General features: G+C 43.3%; 1 protein-coding gene across 1 annotated transcript; it reads left to right on the top strand.

Annotated features, from left to right (window-relative positions):
• Positions 1-11005: 11005 nt before the first annotated feature.
• On the top strand, positions 11006-13258 carry LOC112215058 (anoctamin-10-like). Its single transcript, XM_024374068.1, has one exon. The coding sequence runs from the start codon at positions 11006-11008 to the stop codon at positions 13256-13258; it is 2253 nt and encodes a 750-aa protein (XP_024229836.1).
• The last annotated feature ends 1389 nt before the right edge of the window (positions 13259-14647 follow it).

Genomic DNA, 14647 nt, shown 5'->3' with positions numbered 1-14647 from the left:
GATGAGGTTTGAACTCAAAACCTAGATGTTCGCGCTGTACGCCCACTCATCCACTACAACCAACCACCTTAGCCTTAAGTAACCATCTGTCTTATATAACCATTTCAAACGTAACATGTCATACTAATACCAGAATTACATTTACTATGTTCACTGATCATCCCTAAAGCCAACACCTCATTTGGCCGCCTTTCCTTTCAGTTCTCTGCTGCCTGTGACTGGAACGAATTGCAAAAATCGTTGAAGTTGGAGACTTTTCTCCCTCACCAACTTTAAACATCTGCTATCTGAGCAGCTAACCGATCGCTGCAGCTGTACATAGTCTATTGGTAAATAGCCCACCCAATTGACCTACCTCATCCCCATACCGTTTTTATTTATTTACTTTTCTGCTCTTTTGCACACCAGTATCTCTACCTGCACATGACCATCTGATAATTTATCACTCCAGTGTTAATCTGCTAAATTGTAATTATTCGCCTACCTCCTCATGCCTTTTGCACACAATGTATATAGACTCTTTTTATTTTTTTGTCTACTGTGTTATTGACTTGTTTATTGTTTACTCCATGTGTAACTCTGTGTTGCTGTCTGTTCACACTGCTATGCTTTATCTTGGCCAGGTCGCAGTTGTAAATGAGAACTTGTTCTCAGCTAGCCTACCTGGTTAAATAAATAAAATGTTTTTAAAAAAGCTACGTCTAGTCTATGAGACCAGGCTGGATTACTGCAGGAAAAGATTTCACCACACTTCCTGCACACCTGGACCACACCTTGTCAAAGTTCTTTCTCTCTTTCTCTTTCAGCCTTTCTCCCCCCTCGCACTCGCTATCTCTCGTCAAACTCTTTCAACCCTGTTGGCCCGTCTCAGATCATACCACAGCCTCATTCCAGAAGCTGAGGTTATTGTGTCTCAGTTTAGATAATGGGCTGTAACACATTGACATGTTGCACTACTTATCTGCCCTGCACTCATTGACACGCTACAGTTAGGAATGCTCAAAACCATGCTGTAGTTTCTAGTAAAACTACAGCATATCAGTTATTGCTATTGAAGACACCCCAACCTGAAATAAAACTGCATGTCCCCATTTGACCCTCCTTTATAGGCTCAGCACCATCTATCCCTCCACTATCCCCTCCATACAGAGTCACATGTGTACTGTGCTGTAAAATTCTATATAGAATTATTCCACAATCTTGCAACATTTAGTTTTCCTGAATTGAGAATTAACTTCAAGCTCTGAATCAATGAATGGAACGAATTGCAAAAATCCCTGAAGTTGGAGACTTATATCTCCCTCACTAACTTTAAGCATCAGCTATCTAAGCAGCTTACCGATCATTGCAGCTGTACACAGCCCATCCAATCTACCTACCTCATCCCCATATTGTTTTTATTTACATTTTTGCTCACCAGTATTTCTACTTGCACATCTATCACTCCAGTGTTTAATTTGCTAAATTGTAATTACGTCGCTACTATGGACTATTTATTGCCTTACCTCCATTTGCACACACTATATATAGACTTTTTCTATCGTGTTATTGACTGTACGTTTGTTTATTCCATGTGTAACTCTGTGTTTGTGTCGCACTGCTTTACTTTATCTTGGTGTTACGAATCCCTTTTGGCCCGACAGTCTAGGGGGGATGGTAATGAGACCCGTAACATAACTCATGCAAATTATAATTGTGACAAAGTAAAAGTGTGAACGAAATAACCACGATAACTGAAATTATACCGTCAAACTCCGGGTTTATTGTAAAACACACGGTAATGGGGGGAGCAGGAAAAGGGGCTGAGCTGGACCCAAGGAAAGAAACAATAAGCATCCAAAACACCCCTAAGCTAGACTAGCCTATTTTAACAACAGCTAACTAACCAAAAATACAGTGGGTGGTCCGCCCAGTTCTAACTAGTGTTTTTAACAAAGTCTACCTACGGGTAGTGTATGCCCATGGGCGACTTGTCTTGGTTTCCCCTTTTCCCACCAGCAATCAAACAAACACCATAACCAAAAACAATACTCACAGGAGATGACAAAGTGATTTGGAGGTGCTCAAACAAAAGAGAGGTTAAGACACAAAGAGAGAGTGAAACACAGAGATCTACATACATGGCATTTACAGAGAGATTGAGCTCTAGAGCAAACAACTGATGGGGTTTTTAAACCAAGGGAAAGGAACTGTGATAGGGTAGGAAACAGGAGGAGGTGTGTCTTCTGATTGATGATTGATTGTTGACTGATTGGGGAGTGATGATGTTCACCTGTGAGGGGAGAAGGAGAGAAAAGAAACATACTTTTTTTTTTTTTTTTACTTGTATCCGTAACACTTGGCCAGGTCGCAGTTGTAAATGAGAACTTGTTCTCAACTGGCCTACCTGGTAAAATTTTTTAAAGTGCTCCTCTGAGAGTTCCACACAGAAACACATTAAACTCTTATCGAATCATCTACACACAGCCACATCCACTGCTTCATAATCATAAGCATATGAGATGTATTGCGGCTCCTAAAAATAGAACACGACTCATTTTGTGTAACTTGGGGGTCTGTTTCATAACAGGGGGACTAAGCCCCCCCCCTCCCTTAAAGGGGCAATATGCAATAGCTACATACATTTTTTAACAAATTAATTATATAAACCTGTTGATTCTTATAAATGCCTTATGAGCATATTTTATCTGCAATACCTCATTAGAACCCAAATTACATGCTTATTTTACTCCATTGTTTGTAAACAACGTAATTGTAAACTAACACTGTATAGCCTCAAAACATGGTTAAAACTATCATTGTGATATCATGGATGGTCAGTCCTTGCATCCATAGCTTTGTCTATGAATTTGAGAGTGAGTTAAATTTCCCCAACCCCATCCCTCAGCTGTTTACCAGAACAGCAGCAGTGTTGTTATAGTTTGAACTGCAGATTGCCCTTTTAACTCTATACTGTATGTCTATCACTCTCTGTCTACTAAATCCAAAGCACATGCACTAACTCACAATGAACACTCAATGAACACATAGAACTTACTCTGTGTTAACATTTTGCTTTGAGGCAAAACCGTATGCGTTTCAGTATTAACCTCTGACACACACATGAGAAAAACATGAGAAAAACAGAGCATTGTGACGAGGAACACAAGACCTCAGAACCCTTCCTTCCACATGCTTCTATTCCTGGATTCTAAAATACGTCACACAGTTGCCACAGCAACCACTGCTGGTTGCAGAGACGAGGGGATGTGATGAAATAATCATAAAATGGGCGGGTAACAAATGGAAAATCAAGTTTTCACATCCAGATCAGATCAATAAAGCAGAAAATTACTTTCAGCCTAAAGTTATTTTCTTCACAATATGTTGAAAAGCACAAATGTTAATGATGCAGATGCAGACAGAGTATGAAAGCCATGTCTGGCCGTTCTTATTTTAGGTTGAGCTCCGTAAGCAGTTCTCTAGCTCAGTGCCAGGTCGGCTCCAGGAAGGAGCGCAATCTGCATTATTTCCTGTAACTGGGAGGTAATGACCTTGTCACCTAATGCCATTATGTGACTCAATGTGTCACCAATCCATGTGTTGTTCAATGGGCACACTTTGACATACAATCCTGGCTAGCTGCAGAGCGGAGGTGACAGCTGTCTAGTGTGCAATTGTAAGAGGCAGTGCTCATTGAAAGTCGTCCTTTTTTCTTTGAACATAGACTCTGATAAACACTTGTATTGGTTTCAAAGAGCATAAAAGCATATGGAATATAGCTTATTAGGCAATACAATATGTTATTGCCTTCTTCCACTCTATTGAAATACAAATTGACAAGGAACTGAATGTATTTATATTTGTTGTGCAACTACTCTGCTATGACATCTGTCATGAAGTCAAACGCATTGTTAAGTTGTCATGAAATATAAGATAGATATAAATCCTCAGAGCTTGTGACGGAGGGAGTTGTGTGTGGGAGGGGGTCTTAGTTGTATTATTCTTACTGGTGGGTTGGTGTTGTTGAACAATCTATAGCACAGAGGGGTGCGGGTAGAGAGTGAGTGCATGACTAGGGTTATGTAACCCATGCTGTGCCCTTACATAATACATTCAGAATCAGCCTCAAGGACAGATATAGATGGCCTAGTTTCCACCTTGTGCCTGCCAGCATACCAGTGGCACAGTGTCCTGAACACTAATTTCACTGCTGGCTGCAGAGGGGAAAGGCTTGGGATTGTTCAGCATATGTATAGTTTTACACATTTTTTTATGTCAGATACAGTGATATGTGTCTAAAGAAGACAGAAAATGCATTTGCAGTATACATGTTGAGACAAATATGGTCACAGATGTTTTGGTGTGAGGCTGATAGACATCCTTTTTTGGTTTGTTAATCCCTCCTGTAGTTGACATCACTTAGACATGACACATGTAGGCCTAACACACCGCAAGGCCCTGAGCCATGGCAAACAGATTATTTTCCAAGTGTGCATGCAAGAGCCACCCTGTCATTACTATGTATACTTTCACAGCTCCAGACTCTTCCAGTATGCCATGCTCAAGACATTTTGGAATGTTCCTCTACTAGTGTCACCTCTGCTCTTCCACCAACATTGCTGAGCTACTGACCAGTTCCAATACTGATTCCACCACACTACCAAAGCTAAAACAAAACTCTCCTTTTTCCCACTGCTAACAGGACCATATCAGCACAGCCTGGCTCAGCGTAACTCTGTGTACTGCGAAACCGTTAAATGACCTGTTAATCAATATCAGTTTGTCTACATTTGAAATAGTTATTGCATCATCCTCAGATAGCAGCTTCCCTCTCATTAATTTGAAGTTGAAACATGTTGTACTATCCACATTAGTGCTGTAGTGTCAGAGTGAATCCACTCAAATAAAGGAGCTAGGTTACGGTTGTTATCAGAGAGGACTTCCTCCATCATACTCACTTATTCCATTGCCAGAGACAACTAAGTACACTTCGTAACACCCTCCGATGTAACATGTTTGAATCTAGCAGCCTCCCTCTCTCAGATAGAGAGGAGTCTTTCTATCACTGTAATTACACCAATTCATTTTCAGAGTTAGTTAGCAGAATTGACTGATTTGTGATTATTGGTTAGTTGCATTACTGGGAGTGAACCCATTAGACTCACATGGTCCTATTCTCCTCAGTTTGTCATGTCCTAAACAGCACATGTCCCCCATTTGCAGAACCTCCGAGCACAAGTAGCTTTTAGGACATATTTAGGAGGAGGGGGGTTAAAATTAGAAGGAATGTACAAATCCCAGAGAGCACTAATAGAGGTATGTAGAGAAGCACTTTGTTACAGCCTATTCAATAGACTGTACGTAGTTTCCTGTTCCTTACTCTGTTGCTGGGCAGATTAACAAGATAATGTAATGAAGAAAAGAGAGAGATATAAAAGCATGTAATATGCATTTAGATGAGGTAGAGTGAAAATACATCGCAATTATTAATGACAAAAATGTAAATTAAAAACAGAGACAAGGAAACTCATCTGAAACTTTGCTTCTTCATTTTTATTTATATGGCTTCACTTTAGCCTACGTTTTCAGACAAACCCTTTCGAGATTCATCCATGTGTACCAGCATTGACTTCAGTTCACATCCATGGTGTAGATAAACCCAGCTGTAACGGAAAACAGTGACTTTCACGCTGAAACTACAGTATGTCAGCTGTGTCCACTGCAGCCAATACAAGTATCTGCATGTCTAACATATCTTTCCCCCTGAAAACTAAACTGGGTTTTCACAGCTTCAGTGATGGAAACTCCTTGTTGGACTAATGTTTTGCCCATGATGTGATGTTGAGGTTTATGTCATGTCTGTTGGTGTTCCAGAAAAAGATTCAAAGCCTTTCTCAAGTAAAGGTACTGCAAGTACAGTCTTTCCACTAACTCCATAAATAGAGTAATGGCAGTACAGAGGAAGAACAGTGAAAAAAGGCTTTGAACAGTTGGCTGTAAGAGCTTAACCCAAAGTTACTTCAGCCCCTGATCCTCTGAACAAACCCCATGCCAGAGCCAGCCGCCAAGGCTAATAACACATTCTGATTGGTCAGTGATGGGAACTGTCATCTACTGTCTTCAGATATAGGCTATGTTATTGTGACATGGGGACAATAGGTTGAGCTGGGCCTCACTACTTTGACAATTGATAAAGGATTTATTGTGGAAGTGTACAATAATGCATACTGGTGTTGAATAACCACAGAGAAAAGATTCCCCAGCTGGTGGAGTCTAACTAGCCTGGTATATACCAGACTGATTTACCACTGTAGCGAACCAGTCATGTCATTTCAGCAAGCCATGACAACCACCATCTCAGATTGTTCTGAAATAATTTCTATAGTAAGAAGCAGATAAGATAAGCATTCTGTAAGCATTATTTTGATAAAATATTATTTGATCTCTGAGGAATTAAGCTGATTGATTGCACCCAAATTGGCAATTTTAATATATAGGATTCATATAATCAATTATTATAGTACCTAACAGCCAATTTGGACCAAACTTTTTTGACGAGTAGATAGTGTCAGTTCTCTATGGTTGACAAGTAGTATGGAGCTGTGGCTCAGAGTTTTGTTTCTTCATCCTTTGTAATGTACTCTAGGTAAATTTGGTGTGTCCCCCTGTTTTCCCCACCATCTAGTGGTTAGAACCAGGTAATATCAGGATATTGGATGGGGCATAAACCCAACAACTTCAAAGACAAATTTCTCTGAACAGACTACACTGAACAAAAATATAAACGCAACATCTACAGTGTTGGTTTCATGAGCTGTAATAAAAGATCCCAGAAATGTCCATACGCACAAAAAGCTTATTTCTCTCATATATTGCGCACAAATTTGGTTACAGCCCTGTTAGTGAGCATTTCTCCTTTGACAAGATAATCCATCCACCTGACAGGTGTGGCATATCAAGAAGCTGATTAAACAGCACGATCATTACACAGGTGCACCTTGTGCTGGGGACAATAAAAGGCCACTCTAAAATGTGCAGTTTTGTCTCACAACACATTGCCACAGATGTCTCAAGTTTTGAGGGAGTGTGCAATTGGGATGCTGATTGCAGGATTGCCCACCAGAGCTGTTGCTAGATATTTTAATGTTCATATCTCTACCATAAGCCGGCTTCCAATTTCGTTTTAGAGTATTTGGCAGTACATTCAACCGGCCTCAAAACAGCAGACCACCTGTATGGTGTTGTGTGGGTGAGCGGTTTGCTGATGTCAACATTGTGAACAGAGGGGCCCATTGTCGTGCCATTCATCCCCGCCATCACCTTATGTCTTCCATGGCCTGCATACTTACCAGACATGTCACCAATTGAGCATGTTTGGAATGCTCACGATTGACGAATACGACAGCTTGTTCCAGTTCCCGCCAATATCCAGCAACTTCGCACAACCATTGAAGAGGAGTGGGACAACATTCCACAGGCCACAATCAACAACCTGATCAACTCTATGAGAAGGAGATATGTCGGCCTGTGTGAGGTAAATGGTGGGCACACCAGATACTGACTGGTTTTCTGATCCATGCCCCTACTTTTAACTCAGGTTAACTTTAACTCAGTAAAATCTTAGAAATAAATAGAAATAGAATCTTAGAAGTAAATATTTGTATTAATTGTTGGCTTGGGATGTGGGGGGTCCGTAGGATGTGGGGGGGTCTGTAGGAACGACCCTCATGCAAGCCTGTGGGATCAGGCTAGAGTCCAACTATTCATCATCCAATTGTGACAACCTTGTCTTTGTTGTTGACCCTTGTAATGTACCATAGTTGGGCCATTTGAGGACTGTTGGTTGTTATTACACCATGGACCCTCTTCCAATGTTGGTTTATTCATTTCAATTAATTTATTCAGATGGCAGAACAGGCAAGTCAGAATCTCCTGTAAACAGATGTTATATATATCTTATAGTGGTGTGTAGAACCAAAACGGTCTGCCCTCCTGGAAGTAACGTCAAATATTTGTGCTTCCATGAATTTACATTTCAAGTTTTACAGAATATTTTCTTCTTTGAGATGCAAATGCACGAAAACTGTTTCCTAAACATAAACCATGGACTCATTCATAACCTACGCAAAAAAGTGATTTATTCCCTCAACAACCATTCTTCTTTTCATCCACCTCAAAGGACCTCGTAGATGTCAGTTACATTATATTGAAAGAAGAAAACAGGCTTTTAGTGGTCATGAAGTATTCATCGGTGCGTATCTGTTCCGTGGAAGAAAACTTGTACACATCTATCTGGCAGACAGGCAGAGCTACCTGTGAGCTTCCTGGTGGCCTCTGTATGATGGGGTGAGGTGAGTGAGTCATCCTATAGGCTTGTCTCTGCTGGCAATTTGTTGGGCCCCATCTCATCTCAGGGTATTTGAAGGAGTGGTGATGTCAGAGCTGTCACAGCTACACTCTGCCTGAGCCCACACAGACTGCTCCTCATATTGACGAACACTGGGAGATTGAAACTGGAATGAATGGACCGTACTGTCTCTCTCTTTCACTCCTGCATCTTACCCTCCTCTCTTTCACCCTCTTCCTTACCCACTCCCTGTTTTATCAGCTGTTTTCTGGCTGGAGGCATGCATATTCATTTTCCTGTAAGAAATGACAAAAGTCAGCCAATGGCTTTCCAAGAAATGCTGGAACACTGTGTCAGGCTTGGCATCGCTCCAATGGCTTTTGTTAGACTCAACTGTATCAATTGCATAATAAACACTACACTGCAGGCTTTGTATACAAGCCTATGAGTCAGAGAGGGACTCATATTTCAATGCTATTTCAGAAATAGATAAACAAATCAGTTAGCAGGTTTGTTGAGCTGGTCTTTTTTCTTGGCGTTAACTAGTGCACATCACAGGTAGCAATGTTCTATCACTAAGTAGGATATTAGTGACTCATAGCTGGATGAGTCACATAAGTTATTTTCAGTCGTCAGCAACACCCTATTCATATTACCCTTGTAGTGACTTTGTGGAACTACTGTACTGTATAGGAAATGCTTTCTCTGATTTGTAAGGGTGATATCACCATCTTCTGGTAAAAGATGGTATCACATGTCTGAATCCACCCACAGAGCCTCCTTGCTGTGCTAATTCATTAGGCCTACTTATTATGGTTAATTGGATCAACTATTTTTTACTTTTTGAAGAGGAATTGACCACTCATTTTCAGGTTAGTAAATGAATGATATTGTATGTTTTGATTATAAGAGTATGAAAACCACAGTGCCTTAACAAATCACACAGTAAGTTATATGGACAACGCACACATACAAAGTGAATCGATTGAGTGCTCTACGATAATGATGGCTGGTCATGGTTGGTCGACAATTCACGCTCAGATGATTCGTTGAGAGCCCCGAGACAAAAGTACAAAGGTTTTTATAGCCAAGATACACCCCGTTCAACCTACATGACGAACAACAATGGGTCACAAGGTTCAGATCTGTATGAAAGATACCTATAATACGTAGCAGACAGTATCTGCTGTGTCAACCGTTTTCATTGTATAGAGACCAGTGTCTGGCCCTCCGACTCCAAACTGGAACCATCTCTCCCTGGTACGGTATAGAGCAGAAACATTAACTCATGCTCTGGAATGCTCTTTAGGTTTCATCACCCAAAAGACATTGTAAATCTCCTGTCAGTGTTATCTCTCAGAGGTCCATCCTCAGAAGAACACACACACAATAGTTAAGAATACTCTATTCTGTTGCATTTAAACAACCATTTGAATTATATATTATTATAACGTAGTCTTGCAATTTTCCACCATAATATCTTTAAGCGTGGTCAAGTTAATAATGATACTGTGGATGAAGCATTAAACCATCCAGACACATCAAAGATGCAGTCGTCCTTCTAAACTGAGCTGCAGGAAAGGAAGGAAACTGCTTAGGGATGTCACCATGATGCCATTGGGCAACACAGTTCAATGGCTGTGACGCGGGAAAACTGAGGATGGATCAGCAACATAGTAGTGACTCCACAATAATGACTTACATCACAGAGTGATAAGAATACAAATATAAATATGTTTTTGTTTTTAACATGCATGTGTGTGCAACAAGGCAGTAAAGTAACACTGAAAATAAAAAAACATGGCAAAGGAATACTCTTTTTGGCCTAAATGCAAAGCCTTGTGTTTAGGGCAAATCCAACACAACACATCACTGAATAGCTGCCTTCTTATTTTCAAGCATGGTGGTGGCTGCATCATGGTATGAGGGTAGCCTAGTGGGTAGCCTAGTGTTGGGCCAGTAACTGAAAGGTTGCTGGACTGAATCCCTGAGCTGACAAGGTAAACATCTGTTGCCCCTGAACAAAGCAGTTAACCCCTGTTCCCCTTTAGGCTGTCATTGTAAATAAGAGGGAATACATACTGTATGTAGTGTGATTAGGGAATGTAAACCAGGTGTGCGGGGAAACAAGACAAAACAAATGGAACAACGAACAGTGGAGTGGCGATGGCTAGAAGACCAGTGACACCGACCGCCGAACACCGCCCGAACAAGGAGAGGAGCCGACTTCGGCGGAAGTCGTGACTGCTTGAAAATCTAAGACTTGATTCCCTAAACCTTGACAGAGCTTGAAGAATTTTTTAAAGAATAATGGGCCAATATTGCACAATACAGGTGTGCAAAGTTTTTATGAGTCTTATCCAAGAATACTTACATCTGTAATCACTGCCAAAGGTGTTTCTAACATGTATTGAATCAGAGGGTTGAATACTTATCTAATCAAGGTATATTAGTGTTATATATATATATAACTGTCACTAGTTACCACAGCTACAAAGTCCAAATTATGGCTAAACCCCACCTATTTCAATAATTTATCATCTTAAAATCATTTTTTTTAACCTAACCTTATCCCTAACCACATTGCTAACCTTATGCCTAACCTAATTAAGACCAAAAAGCTCATTTTTACTTTGTGGCTGTGCTAACTAGTGACAACCATTCTTCTATGACATTATGCTGATGTCACAATGCAACCGCACTGTGCTGCCCCACTTTCAGACATTCTCACAGCTACAGCTAGTCTCATCATACATCCCTGTGGCACTGTGTGCTGAGACAATCTTGTCCATCAAAGCCCTGTCTCTGTACCCTGTGAAGAGAAGAGAGGAAGCAGGGGGCTGGCGAACACTACGCAGAACCCCCTGTCAACACCAGGAAGAAGGAACCATGACCGCCCTCCGGGACAGCATGTTTTTAGGAGGAGGGAACACACAGAGGAAAGAACTCACCAACATCACCATGGCAGCCTTCATGCTCCCCGTGCAGCACCTTAATGAGATCACCCCTCTGATTCTGCTGGAGTTCCACCCTGAGGTGGAGACTGACACTGTGGACTGGCTCCTGGGGAAGATCCTTACACCCGAGCCCCTGGGGGGACTAGACCTTTTGGCCAGAGTGATCAGCCGGACCAGGGCCGGGGGTGCCATCATGGTGGTGGGGGCCACGCCAGAGCGGCTGCTCCTGGAGGCTGACGAGGACCTTCTGTTCAGACACAAGCCCTGCTGCCCTATAGGAAGTCAGGAACGGGAGGTGGGGGACCTGGGGGGGATGCGCCCCACGGAGGGGGTGTATGGGATGCTGTCATCGGCTGAGTGTGTGACCCTGGTGCAGAGGATCCTAGACAGGCTGAGAGTGGGGGAGGGGGAGGACATTCAGGTTCTCCAGCGGATTCCCCTCCTTCCAGGAGAACCAGTGATGGCCAGTCTGTCCCGCTTAAGAGTCCTAACTAGCATCTACCCCCTACATGAAGCGCCACTGCTTCAGAGCCTCCAGGGGAGGTGGTGGGCTGGCTGGTGTGGCCTCAAACCCTTCAGCCAGAGAGAGCATTGGCAGCTGCTGGAAGATATCAGGGCTTATTTTGGGGAGGTGGTGGCCCTCTACTTTGGGTTTGAGGGTTCGCTCATCAGTGCTCTCCTCCTGAAATCCACCTTGTCCATGTTTCTCTCCTTCTACCCCCTCAGGCTGGGGAACAACCTGGTCTTTTTCACCCTCTCTAGTGTGGTGTGGTCAGAGCTGTTCCTGCAGGGCTGGGGGGAGAATAGCAAAGCCCTGCAGAGGGACTGGGGGACTGTGGTCACTCATCTGTCACACAGTCACTCATCAATAGCAGCAGCGGTGCCCAGGGTGGCACAGGGCACAGCACCACCACAGCCCCATATCGATGCCCACCCTTTTGGAAAGATGAGCTTGAGGAGACTGCAACACTCCGTTGCCTTCCTTACCTGCACCCTCTGCCTCTCCTCCATTCTGATCCTGATATATTTACACCTAGATGGACTAGTGGGGGACTTCCTCCTGAGAGAAGAGCTTAGTTTCCTCTTTCACAACATCCTTGTCTACCTCCCCAAAATCGCCCTCACGGTTGCCATGGCAGGGATGGACTGTGTTGCATTCCAACTGTCCCAAGGCCTCAGCCCTGATCCCGAGCAGCCAGGGCAACAGTCACCAAGGCAACAGCCCCTGCTCCCTGAGGTTATCCTCTCCTGCCTCTTCAACCACTTTTCCGTCCACTTCTACAGGGCTCTGATCTTGAAGGACCTCGCCATGGTGCGCTTCCACCTGTCTGTGCAGCTGGCCACCCAACTGGGCATCAAGCTACTGTCCGCCACACTATTTCCCCACCTGAGGAGGATGAGGACGCCCCTTGGCCGCGCCCACCAGGAACGTCAGTCTCCCGTCCTTAGACAGATCATAGAGCAGAGCAACAGACCACCGTGTGACACCCAGACCTGGAGCTACCTGGAGCTCCTCATCTCCTACTGCCACGTCATGTTCTTCTCAGGCATCTACCCCCAGTGTGCCCTCTGGTGCCTGTTGACCATCATAGCTAAATCCTGCATGGACTTGTGGCACCTGTGTTCAGGTGCACGCCGCCCCTTCCCCAGAACATCCCCCGGGGGTAACGTTTTGTGGCAGCGGGTCTTCTGTGGCTTTGAGGCCCTGGCTGTCCTGCTCAACTCCCTCCTGCTGTGGTCCTCTCTGGAGTTCAGGCTTCTCTTCCTGAGCTATACTGGGTGGGAAATGTTCAGGGCCTTCCTCCTGCTGCAGCTGTCGCTGCTGAGCCTGAGAGGGGCGGTCACCTTCCTGCTCCTCTACCTGGCCTGGTTTGTTGGCAGAAAGGCAGAGCAGCCTGAGACTCGCCAACCCCACCTCCACAGGCTCCATCGCCACCAGCACCATCAACAGCAGCACTCTCACATACTGTAGAGATGCAGCAGCCACTCAGCTTTAGGCTTTGTGGGAGGATCATAGTGTCCTGCAAATAAAGTGAGGAGTGAGGAGTGACATACTGTAGGTGTGCTGTTTGTGTGTGTGTAGGGGTATCATTTTTCTTTTACAGAGTCTATCAACTTTGGCATTAGAGTACAGAAATCTTTCTCAAACAAATCAAGCTCACACATCTATATCTGGGATCTTTAGAGAGTCATTCTTAACCGTTGTCCCATCTACTGTAGGCTATGCCCAGGCTTTGGCCTACTTTGAATGGTGATAACAGTCAGACAATTAACACTGTGACTGGAGTCCTTCCGCCCTGGCAGTAGGACTGACAGATGATGCTAAGCAAGGCTAAACTCAGTGGTCATGTCTGTGACCTCACAGATGAGACACTCTCCACTGAGTCTGATCACAGACCGGAGAAAGTCCTAGTAGGAGAAAGTCCTAGTAGGAGAAAGTCCTAGTAGGAAAAGGTCCTAGTAGGAGAAAGTCCTGTTTTAATGATCAGCTTTTTGAGACTGATATATGTTTGGTAAACACACGACCGAGCTACAGTATGTATCAAATGTGTCGGTCTAATAAAGATACTGCACATCACTAGATTACAGTGGCATTTTACAGTGTTTATGGACTTACACCCAGGCCTTCCAATGGCATAAGAGGGTGCTGCTAGCCTTTGATCCTTCAAACATTGCTACTGCTTTCTAAATTGAAACTCAGACATAGCAGGTAGCCTCCTGGGCTCTTTCTTCTACATTTTTTAAGATATAACTGAAAAATAATATAAATGTGAAAGTTATTGTAGTTCTAGACTTTGGCCTAAATGAATCTGCTGATGATAAGACTCATAGTATTGAACAATATAGACTGTTCTGTTTTGTCATTCTATATTAACTGCCAACAGGAAAGTAGTGAACCCTCGACTCAAACATTTCTGGTGTTAAAACAGAACCCTGTTTCTACTATTCATCTGAGTCACATCATGACAGTGTTTTTATTTGTGGATGGACTGAACTTTGGTTATTCCATGCCATTAAGGACAATAATGTTCATAATTAACTGTCAGTGGTACAGTATCTGAGATGGGAAGGGCTGATCCCAGCCAATCATTGATTGGCTCACCTCTAACTTGTGACTTATGGCAGATAGAGAGACCCCCAGTGAAACCTTAGCTTTAGCCACAGAGGCCCGAGCTCATGTACACTGGGTGGGTTATGGTCAGCTAACTATGCTTGCTGAGTCAAACATGGTTGCACCCAGGATAATAGTCATCTGGCTTTCAAAAAGGAATCTGGGTCCAAGCATATAACAAAGAAAATGTAAATGCCAATTACTGTAGGTCCTTGTTTGTTCACTGTCACACGTGACTATAACATGAAG

Source organism: Oncorhynchus tshawytscha, linkage group LG09 (genome assembly GCF_018296145.1).
Source record: "Oncorhynchus tshawytscha isolate Ot180627B linkage group LG09, Otsh_v2.0, whole genome shotgun sequence".
Classification (NCBI taxonomy): Eukaryota; Metazoa; Chordata; class Actinopteri; order Salmoniformes; family Salmonidae; genus Oncorhynchus; species Oncorhynchus tshawytscha.
This window is presented reverse-complemented; position numbering and strand designations above follow the sequence as displayed.

What these genes read in the sequence shown, in the direction of transcription:
- LOC112215058 (XM_024374068.1), top strand. Translation starts at nt 11,006, where the DNA reads ATGCTGATGTCACAATGCAACCGCACTGTGCTGCCCCACTTTCAGACA.